The 19,535-nt window shown below is 33.2% G+C and overlaps 4 protein-coding genes across 6 annotated transcripts; 2 read left to right on the top strand and 2 right to left on the bottom strand.

The window, feature by feature from the left end:
• Positions 1 to 1,057: 1,057 nt before the first annotated feature.
• LOC132615400 (uncharacterized) lies at positions 1,058 to 5,109 on the top strand. The gene is made up of 2 exons (XM_060330004.1): positions 1,058 to 1,409; positions 4,562 to 5,109. Exons 1-2 carry the CDS (start codon positions 1,127 to 1,129, stop codon positions 4,900 to 4,902), a joined length of 624 nt encoding a protein of 207 aa, XP_060185987.1. The 5' UTR covers positions 1,058 to 1,126; the 3' UTR covers positions 4,903 to 5,109.
• Positions 5,110 to 5,114: 5 nt separating this feature from the next.
• On the bottom strand, positions 5,115 to 8,143 carry LOC132615401 (acyl carrier protein 3, mitochondrial). 3 transcript variants are annotated; one of them, XM_060330005.1, is made up of 3 exons: positions 7,997 to 8,143; positions 6,113 to 6,329; positions 5,115 to 5,582 (listed from the first exon to the last, which is right to left on the bottom strand). In XM_060330005.1, exons 2-3 carry the CDS (start codon positions 6,320 to 6,322, stop codon positions 5,391 to 5,393), a joined length of 402 nt encoding a protein of 133 aa, XP_060185988.1. In that variant the 5' UTR covers positions 6,323 to 6,329; positions 7,997 to 8,143; the 3' UTR covers positions 5,115 to 5,390. The 3 variants fall into 3 exon arrangements, with proteins under 3 accessions (XP_060185988.1, XP_060185989.1, XP_060185990.1); XM_060330006.1 differs by having other exon boundaries at positions 8,006 to 8,067; XM_060330007.1 differs by lacking the exon at positions 7,997 to 8,143 and adding an exon at positions 7,893 to 7,977.
• A 2,646-nt stretch (positions 8,144 to 10,789) lies between these two features.
• Positions 10,790 to 15,940, top strand: LOC132615056 (mannan endo-1,4-beta-mannosidase 6-like). The gene is made up of 5 exons (XM_060329612.1): positions 10,790 to 11,233; positions 12,631 to 12,828; positions 13,719 to 13,841; positions 14,701 to 14,912; positions 15,227 to 15,940. The coding sequence occupies exons 1-5, from the start codon at positions 10,823 to 10,825 to the stop codon at positions 15,636 to 15,638; spliced, it is 1,356 nt and encodes a 451-aa protein (XP_060185595.1). The 5' UTR covers positions 10,790 to 10,822; the 3' UTR covers positions 15,639 to 15,940.
• Positions 15,941 to 16,223: 283 nt separating this feature from the next.
• Positions 16,224 to 19,190, bottom strand: LOC132615643 (DNA-directed RNA polymerases I and III subunit RPAC2-like). The gene is made up of 4 exons (XM_060330259.1): positions 19,128 to 19,190; positions 17,521 to 17,624; positions 17,160 to 17,236; positions 16,224 to 16,676 (listed from the first exon to the last, which is right to left on the bottom strand). Exons 2-4 carry the CDS (start codon positions 17,619 to 17,621, stop codon positions 16,537 to 16,539), a joined length of 318 nt encoding a protein of 105 aa, XP_060186242.1. The 5' UTR covers positions 17,622 to 17,624; positions 19,128 to 19,190; the 3' UTR covers positions 16,224 to 16,536.
• Positions 19,191 to 19,535: the final 345 nt, after the last annotated feature.

Genomic DNA, 19,535 nt, shown 5'->3' with positions numbered 1-19,535 from the left:
ACCTAAAGCTTTTAATGGAAAAAAAGTGTGTACGTTTTGTGTTCAAAATATGTAGATAGAGAATATGGTTGAGGTAGGCTTGACTCCAAATTATTTAGTAAGTAATATAAGATTTTGGTTTGCTTGCCTGCAAAGAGCTCAAGAGATATATAGTTGACGTATCTGTAGTTGACGACATTAACACCTGGTGGGGCTTTAAAGCTTTCTACACCTTAATTTTTTTAATTTTTGTGAATAATAAAGAAATATATATAAGTGATAGAATTAGGCTACCAACTTGACAGTTAACCTTCCAATATAATATTTCTTCAAACTTCAAACATCTTCCTCTTGTCAAAAAGTGATTTCACTATTTTACCCCTGCCTTATGATGTCAACTACTACTCTTAAAATGGACTAAAATGATCTTTTGCTTCTTTTCTCTCTAATAGTAGTCCAATATTATAATTTTCCTTTTCGGAATTATTTTTATATCACTCTATTTGTGCCCATAGACAATCGGCAAAACAAAAATAGTTTGGATCATGGAATTAAGCCGAAAAAAATAGAAAATAAATTTTATTAATAAGTTTTATGCACTGATAGTACGTGAATAGAGGTTTTGCACCTTCAAGTTAATTAAGTTAACTTACAACAAGAAGTAATTCTTTATAACAAGCCTGATACGGTTAATCTAAAAAAAAAGTAATAATATGCTATGAAAAACTAAATTATATTGATTTATACTTGTTTTATGTAACTTAAATCATAATATGAGAATTAAAGTCTCGTACCACACTTTAACTTGAGGTTTATTAACACGAACAATAAAAAAAAAATTAATGGTCATGAGTAATGAGTTTTATTTTAGTAAGCAATGCATTTAACCATCTTAATTAATTGTAAAGCCTATATTAAAATTTCGGTTTCTTGTTTAACTAAGGAAGCCTCAAGGTTATAAATGTAATAGCATTAAAGGAAGTGCTTGAAAAGGGCATGTAAACCATGCAATGCTTATGTATAAATCCAAAGATGGTAGCGTTTCATTTTCTCTTCATTCCATCTTATACATATAATCTTTCTTTGATACCAAGTTTTCTTTATTTATTTTTCATTTAACAACAACAACAACAACAACACAAAGATCATGAATCTTTTCATGAATAAAATTGTGAAGAAAAAAATGAGCAACATGATTTTTATGATTTTCTTCATTTCTTTTTTTGTTCTTGAAACTTTGGCTAGAGAGAGTGTCTCTATAGTTGAATCAATTTCTATGAGAGATGATGTGATAAAAATGGCTGGTTATGGAGAAGAAAAACTCTCTACTGTTTACATCCATGGCAAAGTTGTTTGTCACGATGAAGATGATCATGGTTGTAACAGTATCAACGATGATAATTTGGAACTTGGTCCAAGACCTGTCCCAGGTTTGTGTTTGTCTCTCTTCATTCAATATATTATGTTATTCTTCTTTTTTGGTTTTCCATCCGGTGTATGTATCCGTATTAGGACGCGCTGATTAGTAAGGCCTATTAAAGGAAGAAAGGCACTCCCTATCAGGATTTGTTCATACCCCAGACTCGAACTTGCCTCTGATTAAGGATGAATCTTATCCTTTTCACCATAACTCTCGGTGGTAATTTTATGTTTTTCTTATATAGAGGTGAATCAAGATTTAAATATGATGAGCTTAACTATAGAGTTCCGAGTATTGAACTAGTTATACTTCATTATAGATAAATTCGATATTTATCTAAATTTTAGTGTTTTTTCCTATTTATCTTGGAAATACTCAGTTTAAATTATAGTACTAATTATTTTTTTTTCTTTTTGCTCCCAACTAATGCTTGTAAAAAGTGTCGGGAAAATGTTTGATAAGAAAGGAACCAAAGCATTAAAACTCTAAGCTCAGAGCAAACACATGTTAATCAGAAATTCTTTTCATTTTTTAAACATATTCATGTTAAGATTTGAAGTCAAACTGATTTTTTGTCAAATCTGTTTTTACGTATATATATACTACTAGTTAATATATTTGGTTCTCACAATTTAATTTGTGATACTAAACTTAAATCCTAAATAGATATTTGTTTCATCAATAAACTCAGTTTAATGTTAAACTTGATCTTTGAATGGAACATTAGGATTCATTTAATCTAGAACGTTACCTTGCATGACCTTTTAATAAACTCCTTACAGTTACAGTCAGATATTGCATTTATTGAATCTATGCATCTAAGATTAAAAGCGGTTTGGGGTTTTTTGTTTGGGGTGGGGGGGCGGGGGGGGGGGGGGGAGGGTGTGTGGATAAATTGTTAAAAAAAAAATTAAAATTTCGGTTCAGTTTAATTTTCTTGAAACTTGCAGGAGCTGTCTGCATAATAACTTTTGTTGCTTCCATTAAACACTACTCCAGTTTCTGTCCTTGTAGAGGGTAGATCTACCTAAGTTTGAAATAGACATGCATAAATATTGAAATATAATGTGAATATTGAAATAAACAGATTATAAACAAGGTGAAAATTAAAGACGACAAGAACCATGCAGTGGATTAGGCTTAATAATATTGTACGTAATTTTCATACGGATAGTGGAATTTGTGCTTTATAATTACCCTCTATTCGAGTTTGTGTACTATTATTATTAGGAAAGTCAAAAAAGATGTTTTCTTTGACCACAGTCTTTAGAAGTATTTAGAACTTTTCTTTTTGATTTCTCATTCAATGTCCGGTATTCACTTTAGGGCCAATTAATTCAGATTCATACCAATCCCACTTGGGGAGGTAAAATACTTTACCAAGGAAACTTTATTATGAGGGCTCAAATTCGTGATATCTTGTTATGGATCGAGGGGTACATACCACCCACCACAAACTTTGGTAGCAAAATATTTTGAATTGCTAACTGTCGTGACTTTTAATCTTTTTTATGCAACGGTAAAAGTTGTCTACTGTTGAGCCACAAAATCAATTAGGGCCTGTTTGGAAAGCCACCCAGGTAATTGGAATTGAGTGTAATTGGGTGTAATTACACAGTTTGGCCTGTTTGTTTGACCAGGTAATTACACAGTTAGGTGGGAATTGAGTGTAACTGAGAGGGTGTAATTACACTCTCCCATTCTAGGGGGGGGGGGGGGGGGGGCTGAGAATTGGGTGTAATTACACTTTGTAATTACAGAGTTACTTTTTAGTTTTTTTCTTTTTAATTTTATTTTAATTTCTTTCCTTTTTTTATTTTTTTAAAACTTTTTTAATTTCTTTTCTTTTTAATTTATTTTTTATTTTTATTATTTAATTTTTTCTTATTTTTACTTTTTAATTAATTTTATTTTTTAAAATATATTTTTCTTTTATAGTATTTATATTTCATTTCCTTTATTCTCATTCCCAACCTTTACTTCTTGTGGTTTCATATAATTGCTCATATTTTTTTTTTCTATTTTATTCATTTAGCATAACCGTGTTAATATTCTAATTTTTGAAACTACATCTCTTAATATTAGAAAGAATGAGTCATTAACAAACTTGACATATAATGAGTGACGTTATTAAAGTAGAATTTCGTTGGGAATAAGGTTATAGACTTATATTTTCCCTTTCATTTGAATTATAGGAGTATTTACTTATGTTACGTTGAAACTTACTTATGTAACGTTAAAATTTGACATAAGAGTATTATGTTAAAAAAAAAAAAAACTTTTGGATTTTGAATTTAGGTTATATTTTCGATTTTAAAAATATTTGTTTTAATATTATTGACTTGTTATTTCACATTGCATGCTGTTTATTTTTCACTTACAGTTGATAGAATTATTGTTAAACATTTGGATAATGCTATGGCATTATATTTATAAATATTCTTTTTTTTGTCAAACATCCAATCCCATGATGTTCTCACAAAAAAGGTATGCTTTTAAGTTTTATAATCAATTAAAAGTAAAATATTATTAATTTGAAATTGTATATCAATTTTTTTTTACAATATTAGTTACAAATATATGATTATTAATTAACATATTTTCAAGAAACAATGTATTATTAAATAACTAATGTAATATCATTTATATATGTACATATTTTTTAAATATTAATTTTAAATTTTTATGATTAAATTTATTTTTAAATTAAACTAACTGTATAATTACACATATGCAACCAAACAACACGCTTGTAATTACACTGTAATTACATTATGACAAACAAACAGGTCATTGTAATTACTAGATTGTGTAATTACTAGGGTAGTAACTACTGGGATAGTAATTACACTAATTCCAATTACCAGGTGGCTTTCCAAATAGGCTCTTAATGATGCTTGCATCTAGATTAGTTGTCTTCATTACAGTGCAACTCTTCCTCTCGAATCATAGATGAACGCGCGATGCTTCGTGGAGAGCGTTGCCCTTTAAAAATAACCTAGCTGCGATTAATCCTTAGAAAGCCGAGTAATTTTATATTGAGGTATAGTTGATTAATTAAAGTAATGATCCTGGGCATAATATTTGCACCATGCTCTGGTAGTATCAAAACAATCAAATACTTCATATTATATTTATCATATATTTGACAACATATTTCAGGTGCATCAGTGGGTGTATTCTGTGGATCAAGTGGAAAAGAAAGAAGATCATGGGCAAGAAACAATACAAATGAAGATGGAGATTTCCTTATTGATCTTCCTTCTCATCTTCATGCTATTCCAAACTTGGAAAGAGCATGTCTTGTTAAAGTCCTTCATCTGCCAAGAAACACCATTTGTGAACATGCTTTTAGAGGAAAACATAAAGGACTCGAGCTAACTTCCATCGGTGAAGGCATCCGTACTTACACAACACATACGATTCATCTCACCCCTAAAGTTTCACGAAGGTGCAGAAATAAAGTTGTCGAGAAGCAACAAGAAACTGTAAGCGTCATTTAGGCCAAAAGTTCAGCACGTCCAACAACTCATTCTGTTGGCGCTTCCAGTCACAGACATTGGGTTGCTGCTTCCTCCCACGACGAGTTTATGTGTGTGTGTGTGTGAGAGAGAGAGAGAGAGAGATATGTAAATATAAGTTTCTTCTATGAATGATGTGTAACAGGCACATATATTCCCACTGAGAATATGAGTAACCTTTAATAGTCATACCAGATGCACAAAAGTTCAATGATATATATAAAAGCAACAACATAAATTGTATTCACTGCAGAATCAATAACTAAAATCCGGGGTGCGTAAATGTAGAAATCATTCACTCATCCACAAAAACTAAACGACGAGCTAGAAGAAGTTGAAGTTGAGGACGTTGTAATCCTGGGATTTTAATAACTTATCAGACAAAAAAATATCCAGGAGAAATGTTCAAGAGAAACCTTGTCTATTCCGACGACATGATATCTGATCCTTGAGATAACTAATGAGTTACTCTATGAACTCTCCCGAGCTTTATTCTGAGCTCCAGAAATGATATACTGAGCAACATCGGCGCAACATTTAAGCTTGTCTGCTTCTTCATCAGGTATCTCAATCGAGAATTCTTCTTCAAAAGCCATGACAAGTTCCACTCTATCTAAACTGTCTAGGCTCAAGTCCTTCTGGAAATCAGCACTCTCAGTGACCTATAAAAAGAAGATTTAGGATTCAGCTGTAATAGTCACTATTTGACTCAGAGGCGGAGCCACAGTGGTATCTACGGGTTCAGTAGAACCCAATAGTTCGGCTCAAACCCTGTATTTGTATTTAAAAAATCATTTAATATGTACAAAAACCTATCTGGAACCAAGTATAAGCAAATAGGATTGTGGTCAGAACCCATAGACTAAAAATCTTGGCCTCGCCTTAACTCATAGTTTGCCACAAAATGTGTTGATTTGAATCTCAGAGGCGGAGCCAGGATTTTAACTTTATGGGTTCTGGATTTTAAAATGACGACTTCAAGTGATAGCAATTGGGTTCTAAATCTAATATTTATACATATTTGATGAACTTCTTAGTACAATTACATTGTTTGAGTAAAAGCTACTGGGTTCGGCCAAATCCCATATCCAGGATTCTAGTTCTGCCCCTAAAATTGATATTGCCCAACAGAGAAAAATACTGATAGAAAGGTTGAGAAAAACTCTGATAACAAAAAATAGATGAATTGTACCTTGGTTGCATCAATCTTGTCAAATTTCTTCACCAGGTTAAGCACTTGTTCCTTTATCTGATCCTGATTGGTGGCACCAGAACAGCTGCACGCGCGTATTTGCAAATTGAGTATATTTAACGCACTTCGGCTTTCAGCTCGAGACAATAGTACTTGCAATGGGACGTTAACTCTCACATACTTCAGAATAGATGATCTCAAGCTTTGCATTTTGAACCTAAAATAAGTCATCGACATATTAGCACGTGCAAACGCAGTTCAAAGAGATAGAAGATGCAAAAGAGACAAGGCAATCAGATGTAGAAGGACATAAAGATGAGGCGTGAATGTACTAACAGCAAGATAAGGCATTTTTTCTCACACTTCCTGTTTCGTATCTATATATTAGGAGACTCACCAAGATAAGTTAGTCAAGTGAATGAAGAATCTGCTAAATCTAAATAGTCCATTACACATTTTATCCTTTAATTGGTCAACACCTGTAATTTTATGACATGCAAAAATGTCAGCAAATTTGCTTAACCGGTACACCATCAAATCAAATTTCCAAACAGGAGAAGCTTAATGCCCTTGACATACGGCCTATAACTCACATGTCGTACTCCATCTTATAGTACCAAGCGTGCTTATTTTTCACAGCCAATGCTCACATGTCTACTGTATTGTAACACTCAACGGGCCTATTCTCCGCAAGTATATCGATCGTATGAGCGGAAGTTACTTGCTTAGGCCTATTCTCCACAACTATAAGATTGATCATATGAGCAAAGTCTTACTGCTTGTTTCGACTTGAATGCCTATGAGAATTTTCCTGCTGTCAGTCCTGAAAATATACTTACCTTGTCCTGAAAACATTCTTGCCTTACATATTGCAATGAATGATCCTAACCCGTCCCATTAATGTTGCAACAAAAATTTCACAATCCACAACCCATTAAACTATTTTCAAACTTGCCTATGAATCAGATAAAAAATTCAGAACTACTCTTAGCTAAAAGAAACTAAACTACTGAAGCTTATTGCCTAAAAGAATAGCAGCATAACGCTAAGGAAAACAAATGAAAGTGCTACTCAATCCATAACCACTACATAAGTTATGAAGAAATCTATCAGATTAATTATCAACAACCAAGCTCAAATTCTAAAAGGGTATCAAGAATCACCTCGTGATGCTTTCAAAATCCATATATAAAAGAACCAACGTAAAATGACAACTTTCTATAATTAGAAACAGCTTAACTTTATATTTTCCATTTTGCCTTAAATGAGACAACTGATAGCAATACAAATGTCTATAAATTGTTTTAGAGCATAAGCTTTAAAAGTACTTCTTTCTTAAACTCCGTACGCAGTCAATCACTGTCCCATAAAATGGGAACAGATGGAGTATCAAAAAATCATAGAACCAAATCCAAAATGATACTCCCTCTCAGTCTCAAATTATCTGTCGTGGTTACTAAAAATAGTTGTCGTTTTAGAAATTCAAGGCACAATTAATTATTTTTCCCTTAGTAGAATTTTGTCATTAATTGAAGGACACATAAATAGAGTAAACATTTAATGGAGAGAGATTATAACTCAGGCATAAATAAGGGTAAAGTAGTCAAATACACCTCTTAGTTAATACATTTCATAAGGGGCGTGTGAAACAAAAAAGCAACAGATAATTTGATACCGAGGGAGTAACTTTCATAACACCCATTATAGACCAAAGCACCAAACTCAAAATGTTTATTTTAATAACACTCATTAAGGATTACAACTTGAAGTACTGATTCACCTTGTTTTTAACTTATTAGGCAGAATGCTAAACAATTTATAGATAGTAGATATATATAGAGACTAACAAGAAACAAAATAGCTGAAAAATAGCACAAAACTTACTAATTTTACTTTTTTCCTGAAATTGTTCTGATTCTTTATAGAGTATTTGCTTAAGATACTCTATCTGTTTGTTGTATTGCCTCAAAGAACTGAAATTTGCAGGGATAGTTTTGGGCCTGGATATGGAAAACATGGGCCTCGGGTGGGCCACATCTGAGATAGCCCAACTATGTACCATCCCAATTCGATTTGAAGAAATTGCGCGGTTTGACCTTCAAATAGGCTGGTCTTCAATATTTGTCCTTCAAATGGACTGGTTTTTAATTTTTGTCCTTCCAAATCAAACTTATGCCTAGTAGGTTAAGTTCTTTAACAAAATAAAACTCATGCCTAGTGGGTTAAGTACTTTAAGGATGGGGGAATAACTTGTGGTATATTATGATGCGCCAATATAAATTTATGTTCCGTGAAAAAGTTATTTTTGTTTAGGGACAAAAATTAAAGACCAGCACAAAATAGGACCAAAAGCGCAAATGACCCGATTTGGAGATAATCAATCCGATTGAGTTGTAATCTATTCTCTTTTTTTGCTTTTTCCAATTAAAACAAAGTAAGTTTTTTCCATTTCAAAAATAACTTCAGACACACGAGATTGAAGTTGTAAAATTCATATATGAAGTTTAGCATATTGACTGTACAAGCAAACTTTCAACATTTTTGCTTGAAATTTGGTTTGGCATGAGTAAGATTCAAACACTTGGAGCTCATGAAAAAGAATCATCCAAAAAAAAAATCATATCGTATACGAAATTATGATCATTATAAGTGAAATTTACTAACTAAAAAATAAGACTGATAATTTAATACAATAAAGAAAATAACATACTTGCAGATGTGGCTTTTCGTGTTTTCTTTCTTTTTCACATTATAACTTTTAATATCTATAGATATAACCACTTTAACGCGAAGCCTCATAACTCGACTATAGCCTATAGGACTATTGGATGAGTTGAATTCAATATGTTCAATAGAAAATTATACCCTATATATTATATACAAAGTAGAAATAAAATTCTTTATCATATTTTAAAGTGTTTGTTATTCCTTGACACAACGAAAGATTCTAAAAAGTAGTGAAATCCAAAACTTGTTACAATGTCAAATTCTGAGTGCGACATTCTATTTATGTTTTGAATTCTTCTATATGTAGTCGAATCAAACCGACTAGCAAAATCAGATCCAAAGTTTGTAGGTGGAAGGAAAATGAGGTTTAGACAATGACATCTATAAACCAAGTCTGGAAAAAAACACTAAACCATACGTTTCATCCAATTTGGAATCTTCTCCATTTTAGCATTTGGAAAGTTTCCAAACCTCATTACATAAGATTATTTAGTGACAAATAAACAACAAAGGACAAAGAAATAAGAGAGGAAGAGAAAAATGATCTAAATCTCTTTCACGTACCAAAAATCTTAAACGGTGTTGATGTCACGCTTAGATCCCAATGCAAAGAATTAAGAATATCCTTTTATTATATCAATTATTTTAATTTTGCCATCGGTTTATTTTTTATTAATTAAATTTATAACCTTTTCAGGTATAAGTCGTCTTTTATTTGCTATTGATCTTAACGGAGCTTCAACCTGAAATATAATAGATGATTGATAGCTAAATTTGAATGTTTTTCCAAAGTATTTTATTCTTAAATTAAATTGAATTTTATTAAAATAATAAATAAATATGATATGATTTGAGGCAAGAATATGAATGATTCAAAAGTGTGACCTAGGATAAAATAAAAATATTTTAGGTAGCAGAGCAGTAAATTAAGACATTTCTCATTGAAGCTATTGTTACACTATGTTTAGAAGTTAGAAATTTAGCAACCCAAATACATCACATTGTTAATACTTCTTTCGTTCACTTTTACTTGTCCACTTTTAACTATACACATCCCTTAAGAAATAATAAATGAAGTGTATAATTTACCAATGTATCCATATTAATTGGTGCATGTTTTTATTGGATTTGAAAAATGATTTGAAGTGAATTTTTAATACTATGAGTAAAACAAGAAAAAAGAAATTGTCTTGTCTTGATATACTAAAAGTGACAAGTAAAAGTGAAAAACCTATATTTGGAATACTGAACAAGTAAAAGTGGATGGAGGGAGTACAAAACTTGTTTGCTTGTCACCTTTTTTGTCAATTTAGATACAATGTTTGGTCCGATTGTTTTTAAAATTTTATTATATTGTATTGTTAATTTATTATTATGTAAAAATGAAAACTGCCATTTTATATAATCAATTTAATGTGATCGTCGCTATCTTTTCTTTTTTCTCATTTTGCTCTTACTTGTTATTGAATAATCCGATTTTACGTCTTTACCCACCTTTTTATACATCTTACTATAAATATATTGTTCATAGTGATGGAGAGTGACACTATTAACCGACAAAAAACGAAACATTCCATCCTAAAGTTATACTCCATCCGTCTCAATTAAGTGTCTTAATTTGATTGGACACGAAATTTAAAAAATAAATAGAGACCTTTTAATTTTGCGGTCTTAAATGAAAGATATATATAGTCTTTAAAATCTGATAGTCTTAAACTTATTTTAAAATTGGAGAACTTACTAAATATAGAAAAAAACACTCTTTTTAAAATATTTTAAAAAGAAATATAAGACACTTAATTGTCAATAAAACACTTAAGTTGACTCAAAGAGTATTAATTAAAGCAATACAGTGCAATATAATACTCCTTTCTTTAGAATTAAAAAAAAAAGAATTATTACACATTTTAGACGGTGGGATATTAAAATAAAGCCCCTATAACTAACATTTCACAATAAACAAACCAACAAAATTTTTCCAAAATGGACACACAATGGAGGGACAAAAAACTGTATCCAACATTAGGCATATTCACCATTCTTTTACTTTTGTACTTGAGTTTCAATGACAACCTTAATTTCTCCTTCCCACAAATCTTTTTAAGACAACCTTATATGGGATTTGTTGGAGTTAATCAAACAAGATTTGTCATCAAGAATGAAAACCCAAAGACTCAATCTTTAAATTTTCAAGAAATGTATATTAATGGGTGGAACTCTTATTGGTTAATGGAGGAAAGTGTTTGGGAATATTCAAGATTTAGGGTATCTAAGATGTTGAAAAGAGGAGCTGAAATGGGGTTAAGTGTTTGTAGAACTTGGGCTTTTAGTGATGGTGGTGGTCCCAATGATCTTCAACTCTTACCTGGGGTCTTCAATGAAAGAGTCTTTAAGGTAAAAATGCTGTTTTTTTTTTTTTTTTTTTTTAGCAATTATTGGGATTATTGAAGTAGTTGTAGTGACTTATTGAACACTCTTGAGAAGTTGTTTCTTGATTTAAAAAAAGAGAGAATCATTTGCAAGTTTCCATTGTGAGGTGTTGATTTGTTTATCTTGAAACAAAGATGGTTTTATTTGTTAATGGAAGTTTAGTGAAAATAGGTAAAGTTTGAGTCTTTTGTATAAACAGACCCTCAAACTTAGCCTCAGCTGGCAAGTACGCCCTCCAACTTTGGGTGTGCACAAGTAGGCACCCCAACTTGTATAAGGTTGAACACGTAAACACAAATGCGGACGTGACATATAAATTTTGGAGGTGTCTGAATGATCGTTTTTTAAGTTGGAGTATTCAACAGACAAAGTGGAACGATCATTCAGACACCTCCAAAATTTATATGCCACGTCCACATTTGTGTTTACGTGTTCAACCTTATACAAGTTGGGGTGCCTACTTGTGCACACCCAAAGTTGGAGGGCGTACTTGCCAGCTGAGGCCTAGTTTGAGGCCTGTTTATATATTATGCCTAACTTAAATACTGTGCTCCACAATTGGTAGTATAACTTAATTTGTATGATAAGTGAATAATCAACTATTAACTAAGGTTGTGGCTGGGGGTGAATGAAGTGGGATGAAAATCATGGGAGACTAGGGAATTTACAAAAAATGCTAGGTGATTTCTTCCCGTCTGGCAAAACCTTGGTGGACGGATAAATCGCGACCATTTTGTAGGTACCTATAGAATAGAGGTGCACAAACTGCCCCGAACACAACCGTAAAGCAAGAACAATCGACCAACTTATATGTACCTTGTTCTCACTGGTAGGGGTTGGGGCTGGTGGAGTAATAGGTTTGAAACTTTGAATATATTCAGTTAAACACCTAAAAGCTATCAAGGCTTCACTCAGGATAGACCCGCTTTAGGTCATATCATTAAAAGCAATTTAATTTTTTGTGGATTGTGGATTGCGTCCTAGATGGCCGAAGATACGAATTTTATGTAGTATTTGTTCAAAATCCATTATATTAGTCTTTATTATGTAATCGATCCAATGCAATGAGAATGCTGCAGAAGTAGCAACAGAAACGACATACTAGTAGACCAACACTAGAAAAAAAAGAAATATTATAGAGCAGCATTTGCAATTTCTAACGATTATCTTGCCGATGTATCTGCAAGCATATGTTCACTTAAGTCTGTTCCTCTTATTAGACTATTACAAATTATTGTTCATGGCCCTTCTTAGTAATGTGATTTTAGGCCACATGGCACTTACAAGTCCCATCCTAGTACAATAAATCGCCACTTCTTTTTTTGCATTTTGATATATTCTTATCATCTTACCAATTTCAGGGATTGGATTATGTTATTGTTGAGGCAAGGAAGCATAAAATTCGATTAATCCTGAGTCTTGTAAATAATTTAAAAGCTTATGGTGGCACTGCTCAATATGTGAGGTGGGCGCAAGAAGCAGGTACCAACGTTTCTTCATCAAGAGATGCATTCTTTACCAACTCAGCTGTCAGAGAGTACTACAAGTCTTTTGTCAAGGTATGTTCAAATTAAGCAAAATTATGATATTCGACAATGTGAATCCAATATACTTTTTAGAGGCTTTCTTTTTTCTTTTTTAATTTCTGGCAGTATCTCTCTGCTTTCTTTTCTTATATTATCGATTGACTTATTAATAAATGTTGTTCATCTAAAAGGTTGACACTGTGTGCAAGCATCCGAGGTGGTATTATCAACTGTTTGCTACAAAATGAAAAAAATGGTCCTTATGTTTAAGGGAGGTTCAAAATAGTCCATTAAGTATCCACTGGACAATTTTGATCCCCATCAAATATTTACGTCGCTCTGTCCGTCAGATTTGACGGGGAGTATGAAAAGAAAAGGGAACTATCCGGAACTCACATTTAGAAGTACAATTTTTAGTTTTTGCTATTTTTTATTTATGTTTGGTGCAACTTTTTGAGATATAATTTCTGCTATTTTTAGTATTTGTGCATATTTTTGGATTTGACTGGACTTTCTTGGTGTTTATGGTTAAATCTTTTTTTCCACTATTTCTGTCAAATCTAACAAATACTAATTGTTAAATATTGACGGACACTAGAAACGTTAACTTTTGGCAAACTTAAAGGACCAAAACTGTTCAGTGCATACTTAAGGAACTATTTTGAATCTACCGTCAAATATAAGGGACCATTTGTGTCATTTTGTCACAGTTTGCAGCACTAACTAGTTTAAAATCAGTTTGAGGCCTTCAATGGTCGTGTCTTCTGAAGCTTCTGCATAGTTGCATCAATATCATGTGTACCACCTTAGTTCCTAGTTTAACATAGTAATTCGTAGTTATGCAATTTCTTTCCAGTTTTTATATAATTTCATGTGATGAATTATAAGCACATTATAATTCGATTCCCTTTTGCGTCTGACAGGCTGTTGTGACAAGAAAGAACTCCATAAGTGGAGTTAAATATTCAGAAGAACCAGCCATATTTGCATGGGAACTCATAAATGAGCCTCGTTGTGAATCCAGTTCATCAGGCGCTGCTCTCCAGGTTAGTTTTTCGGATTATACTGCTTGCTAGTGAGATTTGGCCTCTCAATGACCACTAGAAAAATGGCTATTTTGAAGCAAGGAAAATAAAGGATCTTAGCAGAGATACTCACTTGCAATCATGTCACCCTGAAATTACACTAACATTTCTTACTTAAGACTCTGTTTGTCCGAATTAGTTTTCATATCAATAGTTCTGGGTAGGAGTGTCAAATGGACGGGTTGGACTGAATTTGGGCGGATCAAAATGAGCTGATTAGTAAACGGGCGAGTTATTGTCCCGCCCAATGGTTACTTGGTCTGAGCTAAAACGCAGGTCATAACCCAACCCGCCCAATTCTTACTAAGTTTAAGTTTGTTTGTTCTTTTATAAACTTTTAGTACCTAATAAAACTATTTATTTATTAGGCTATATATAATATATCAAATAATAAAAATGACTTTTTAAAATATTTTGACAAGATCTCTATGGGAAAATTTGGGCTACATCTCAGCCCGATGTTTGATGGACTAAAATGAGTTGAGCTAATAAATGGGCGGGTCAATGACCAACCTAAACTTGGGCAGGTCATGTTTTAATGGGCTAATTTTGCCACCTCTAATTCTGGGATAGTACATAAAAGAGTTTTTACTGTTCATGTTGCGTCTATGGTCAAACCTCTTTATAACAACGTTGTTTATTCGTACATTTTTTGGTTGTTATAACGAAATGTTGTTACAGTGAACATATAGCATGACATGAAAAATCGGTTTCAAAGAAAACTTGGCCTTTTATGAAATGTTGTTATAGAGGATGACTGTGATAGAGGTCTGATTGTAGTACCTTCTTTCTTGACATGACTTGGTAATTTTGTGAACAGGCGTGGATAGCAGAGATGGCTGGATTTGTCAAAAGTTTAGATCAGAAGCATCTTGTGACTATTGGACTCGAAGGCTTTTACGGTGTGGAAAAAACTGGAAGCGTTGGATTGAACCCAGGGAAATGGGCTGCATCACTTGGAGTGGACTTCATTGAGAACTCGGCTATTGAAAACATCGATTTTACTTCCGTTCATGCTTACCCCCACAGTTGGTTAGTCAAGCAGAGTAAATTTATTTCAATTCAAATACATTGTCACATATTCTACCTTTTCACCAGTTGCATGAATCTGGTTGTGGTAGTAAATTATTATGGGTCTCAACACTAATATCCAAACATGTAACTGTTTATTTATAAAATCAGTTTCAACACTTAAATTTGCTTTTCAGCACTTGTTTGTCAGCTATGCCAAACGGGTTCTAAGGACTAAGCCTATTTTCTTTCAAGATGATGTAGTGTAAACATCAAAATTTATGTGTTCATCACTGTTTCCTTTCTCGATTTTGTTAAAAGAAGTTCTCTTGCAGGATCAAAGGTATAAATTCTGACAAGAAAGTAGATTTTCTATCTCATTGGGTTGATTCTCACATTAGCGAAGCTGAGAAGATTCTCAAGAAGCCCGTTCTTTTCACAGAAGTTGGATTTCCTTCGGGTATGCAGAAGGATGGATTAGACAGAAATATTTTTCTGAAAATAGTTTATGACAAGATTTACGAGTCAGCAAAGAAGAGGAAAGCTGGTGCAGGAGCCTTAGTTTGGCAGCTATTGGTGGAAGGAATGGAGCGATACGGTGACAAGTTCTCATTTATAGCTTGGGAGCATCCCTCAACCTATAAGCTGATGGTAGAACAATCTTGCAGGCTACTCAATACATCTACTCGAGGCTTTACACACGAAAAACTCAATCAAAAGAATCCTTGTTTGGCTAATGCATCTTAAATATCAATGATTGTTATTCAATATTTTTCATCGTCCTCAAGGAGACGGACATCATAAGGAGAAATAGTGGAAATGAGTGGGAACGACCAGTTTTGAATTATTTGAAGTTCTGATTTGCCTCGAGGGTGTGTAAGAAGTGTCAGCTGGATGACTGCAAGAACAAGTTTTTTTCCCCAAGTATAGATGGGAAATCAAAGTTGTGTCCGTGTATATCATAGTGTTAGTTGTACATATATACTACAATAGCAGCATCAATGTGAGTGGTTTGTTCATTTTCAATGAAATAATGATATTGACCAGAATCTTTTGGTTTGTTCTTTTAGTTTGTTTTCCTGGTTCAGCATTTCTGTTATTTTTACTTAAAAAGATATTAATCCGGGTTCCTGTTTTCACTTCAAAGGCTTTCGAATAAACTACTCAAGTGGAAAATAACTACGCCTCAGTTCTAAATAAGTTGATATCGGCTTATATGAATCTTCACTACTTCATTTAAACTCAACTCATGTCATTAACTAGAAAATAAAGACAATTGTTTTTCTCCTTGCACGTTCTTTTGTGGCATATGAATTGGAACATGATAGCACATTGGATCATACATGTAGCTCTAAATTTTTCACAAAAGAGCTTTTCTCCTTAGCACATTGTAGACAGGACTTTGACCGCTCTTAGTTCTTGGATCAGATTGAAAAGATGCAAAGTTGATAGAGAGGCACAATTGAAAGAACAGAAAGTCGCTCTACGACAAGCTAGAACTAAAGCAAAAGCATTGTTGCTAACAATCTGATGTAACATATATATGGTCTATGGGGGTAAAATGATTCTGCAAAAAGCAACTTTTGTGCAAATAAGGTTACCAGAATTTGACTTGGATAGAAGGTTTATATAAACTTCCTGTCAATCATTTCTTGATATCCATAGAGCTCAGACCTTCTTCAGTTTTAAACTTTAAAATAGCCTTGTTAAATGTGTCTCTAACGTTCTCGCAGATAAGCATTAGATCCTGACACGAATCGTTCAATACGTCCCTCGCTGGATCTCCTGCAATAGAAACCAAATAGACCAACAAAGTTACGAAATTTTTATGTACCAAAACTGAGAAAATAACAAAAATGGTCCTTTATGTTTGAGGGTAGGTTCAAAATAGTGCACTAAGTATGTACTTAACGGTTTTGGTCCTTCCAATTTGTCAAGAGTTTTAATACTTCCAGTCTCCATCCATCAAATATTGTCTGTTAGGTTTGACGGGAACTATGAAACAACTATTTAAAAAGTCCATGATGGAAGTTTTAGCAAATATCAAGCATGTTGCATTAGCATGGATGCAAGATGCCAATTTGAATGATAGATGAGAATAAGTTTAAGAAAAACAGAAAATCTGGTCCGCGGGTACATGATGAAAGGACACGCCCTATAAAGACTACTCCTGTACTATTGCTATTGCTAGAGAAATATTTAAGCTTTTGTACTATAAGTTCGAGAAATCGTTGATAAAGATGAGTTGGAGACGGCTTTTAGCTTTACCAGTAGTCTGAACTCTTATGTTCACTCGAGCATCAGAGGGATGTGGAATGCTGTATCCACAAAATGTTACTCTTGGACTGCAAGAAAGTAGATATCAGTTAATCATTATCCTAAGCTTGTTGCACAAACCTTTGTTAAAAGAAGAGGGGGAGGGGTTGGAAGACTGAACATGCATCGACAAGATTAACATGAGTTCAGCGGAATGATACAAAATGAGATACCAAAGCACTCTATTTTACCAATTATTCCGCTTGAAGGAAAATTATGTAATGTCGTTTGCATGAGGAAATAAAGCGAAAATGAAAGTTCTAGCAGTGATTAATGAATAATGAAAAAAGAAAGGAAGAGGTGAACTACTAACTCTTGATTTAGAGTGAATCTGATAGCATTTGCCATCGTATGGTCCTCATCTGTCAATGAGAACGTTGCTTTTGATTGATCCTCAAATGAACCGTGTTCCATTGACTGTTTACAGAAATGAGGATCATTTGCGAAACTCGAAAATAATGAACTTTATGGATACCAAATAAAAGGAAATAAAAAGGGAGGAACCACGGTAAGAAGTGAGATGAGAGCTCTCAAATGGATACAAAATCAAACTTCTTTAACCTGTACTACTAAAAGAAAGCAGCCAAATCAGTGTGGACCTTAATTATGCGGTCCATTGGTCCAATGTTTAAAACGACCAAAGTATAAACAACTATGAAGTTCAACTAGTACAAGGCTATGTTGCTCAGAATTTCCAAAAAAGTTGACGCACCCATGTCGGATCCTTAAAAAATGCACTACTTTTGGAGGATTCGAGACGCACCCGACGACATTTTTGAAGAGTCTGAGCAGCATAGGTCAGACAGTGCTTTTTCTAGCTTTGGTTCATAAAAGGTACTCCAAATTTTGATATTCAAGGAGCATTCTTTCATCTTACAGGAGCATTCTTTTTATCTTAGAAGACTACTGGAGCACCTTAGCTACATAAAATAGTGAAATTAAAAGCTGAATTTCATGATGTTAACACTAAGGCTAATCAAACGAAATATAAGTGCAAGGAGCCGTCTAAAAAAGAAGGTGTTCTTATTGGTGGAGCTCTGGAATGAACAACGTAACCAGTCCAGACTTTATTCGAGCCATACGATGATGTTGAGCTGTTGTATCTTGGAGGGAAACAAATCAAGAGTATTATTGTTGGACCGGTGAAGATTTTATCATAGTGGACTTGAATTTCTTTTAAAAAGAGCGATATTTCGACGCTTCAGCTCAAAGAAATTGCTACTTCCTCCGTCCCAATTTAAGTGTCTTACCCGCCTTTTTGGTCTATCCCAAAAAAAGCTTCTTTCTATACAATTTAGTACGTTGACAAGTCAAACATCCTACGTGACAAGTTTTAAAAAAACTAGATTCAACCGACATTATAATATATTACACACCATTTTTATTTAGGACCACTACATTTAAAAATTTATTTTTATTCCTTAAACTTCGTACATGATCAAACTAAGATACTTAAATTGGGACGGAGAGAGTAGCATTTTTTATTTCTATTTTTTTCAACTGTAATTGTATTTTTACCAATAGGAAGCAATTACAAGAATCTCAGCTTATTCATGCTACATACTAGAAGACCCTCAGCCAAAGTAACTTATCATCCACTATGAAAGATGCATTGGAAAATTATTCATGTACTATTACCCTTTTATTTCAACAAAGGCAATTGAGAAATCAAGTGAATATGAAAAGAAAAAAAAAAAAAAAAGGAAGGTAATAATCAGCTTTTTAACAATATGAGCGAGACACAAACACGCAAGACGTTGAATTATTCAACTCAACTAATTCGACATGCACACGAATATCAAAAGAAACTGAGTAACGTATCAAACAAATTTAAATGAAATAAAAACGTACACATGAAGTTAAGTCTCGTAAGAAAAAACGAGAGAAGAAACGAAAGTAAAAGGAGAGAAAAAATGCAACCTTGATATTGAAGGCTTGAACGACGGCGAGCAACGACTGCAGAAACTAATGGATGCCCTTTTTTTTGGGTGGTATTTAAATTTTGCCCCTCATATTTGTGGTTTTTAAATTTTGCCCTTCTGCTAAAACCCATAGGTTTCGGGTTCGAACCCCCGCTCAGTCAAAAATTTAAAAAAAATTTGCAAAGCAGAGTTTAAATTTCGCTATGCCCCCTTCGGCAGACTTTTAGTCATGTTTAACTAAAAGTCTGCCGGAGGGGGCAGACTTTGCCTTGAAGCATATATACGTTTTTTTTTTTTTTTTTTTTTTTTTTTTAACTTTTTAGGATAAACTTTTAGTAATGCCTTAACTAAAAGTGTGCCCCATAAAACATAACTAAAAGTATGCTCAATAAGGCGTAAGTTTTCC

The sequence above is a fragment of the Lycium barbarum genome, chromosome 10, assembly GCF_019175385.1.
Source record: "Lycium barbarum isolate Lr01 chromosome 10, ASM1917538v2, whole genome shotgun sequence".
NCBI classification, from domain to species: Eukaryota; Viridiplantae; Streptophyta; class Magnoliopsida; order Solanales; family Solanaceae; genus Lycium; species Lycium barbarum.
The sequence above is the reverse complement of the archived record's forward strand: the minus strand, read 5'-3'. Positions and strand labels throughout refer to the sequence as shown.

Excerpts from the sequence above, each read along its gene's own strand:
- LOC132615643 (XM_060330259.1), bottom strand. The coding sequence starts at position 17,621 with ATGGAACACGGTTCATTTGAGGATCAATCAAAAGCAACGTTCTCATTG. Across the intron at positions 17,237-17,520 it reads AGATTCACTCTAAATCAAGA|TCCAAGAGTAACATTTTGTG; the intron begins GTTAGTAGTTCA and ends ACTTTCTTGCAG. Across the intron at positions 16,677-17,159 it reads CATAAGAGTTCAGACTACTG|GAGATCCAGCGAGGGACGTA; the intron begins GTAAAGCTAAAA and ends TTTCTATTGCAG.
- LOC132615401 (XM_060330005.1), bottom strand. The coding sequence starts at position 6,322 with ATGCAAAGCTTGAGATCATCTATTCTGAAGTATGTGAGAGTTAACGTC. Across the intron at positions 5,583-6,112 it reads ACAAGATTGATGCAACCAAG|GTCACTGAGAGTGCTGATTT; the intron begins GTACAATTCATC and ends TTCTTTTTATAG.
- LOC132615400 (XM_060330004.1), top strand. The coding sequence starts at position 1,127 with ATGAATCTTTTCATGAATAAAATTGTGAAGAAAAAAATGAGCAACATG. Across the intron at positions 1,410-4,561 it reads TGGTCCAAGACCTGTCCCAG|GTGCATCAGTGGGTGTATTC; the intron begins GTTTGTGTTTGT and ends AACATATTTCAG.
- LOC132615056 (XM_060329612.1), top strand. The coding sequence starts at position 10,823 with ATGGACACACAATGGAGGGACAAAAAACTGTATCCAACATTAGGCATA. Across the intron at positions 11,234-12,630 it reads TCAATGAAAGAGTCTTTAAG|GGATTGGATTATGTTATTGT; the intron begins GTAAAAATGCTG and ends TACCAATTTCAG. Across the intron at positions 14,913-15,226 it reads CATGCTTACCCCCACAGTTG|GATCAAAGGTATAAATTCTG; the intron begins GTTAGTCAAGCA and ends GTTCTCTTGCAG.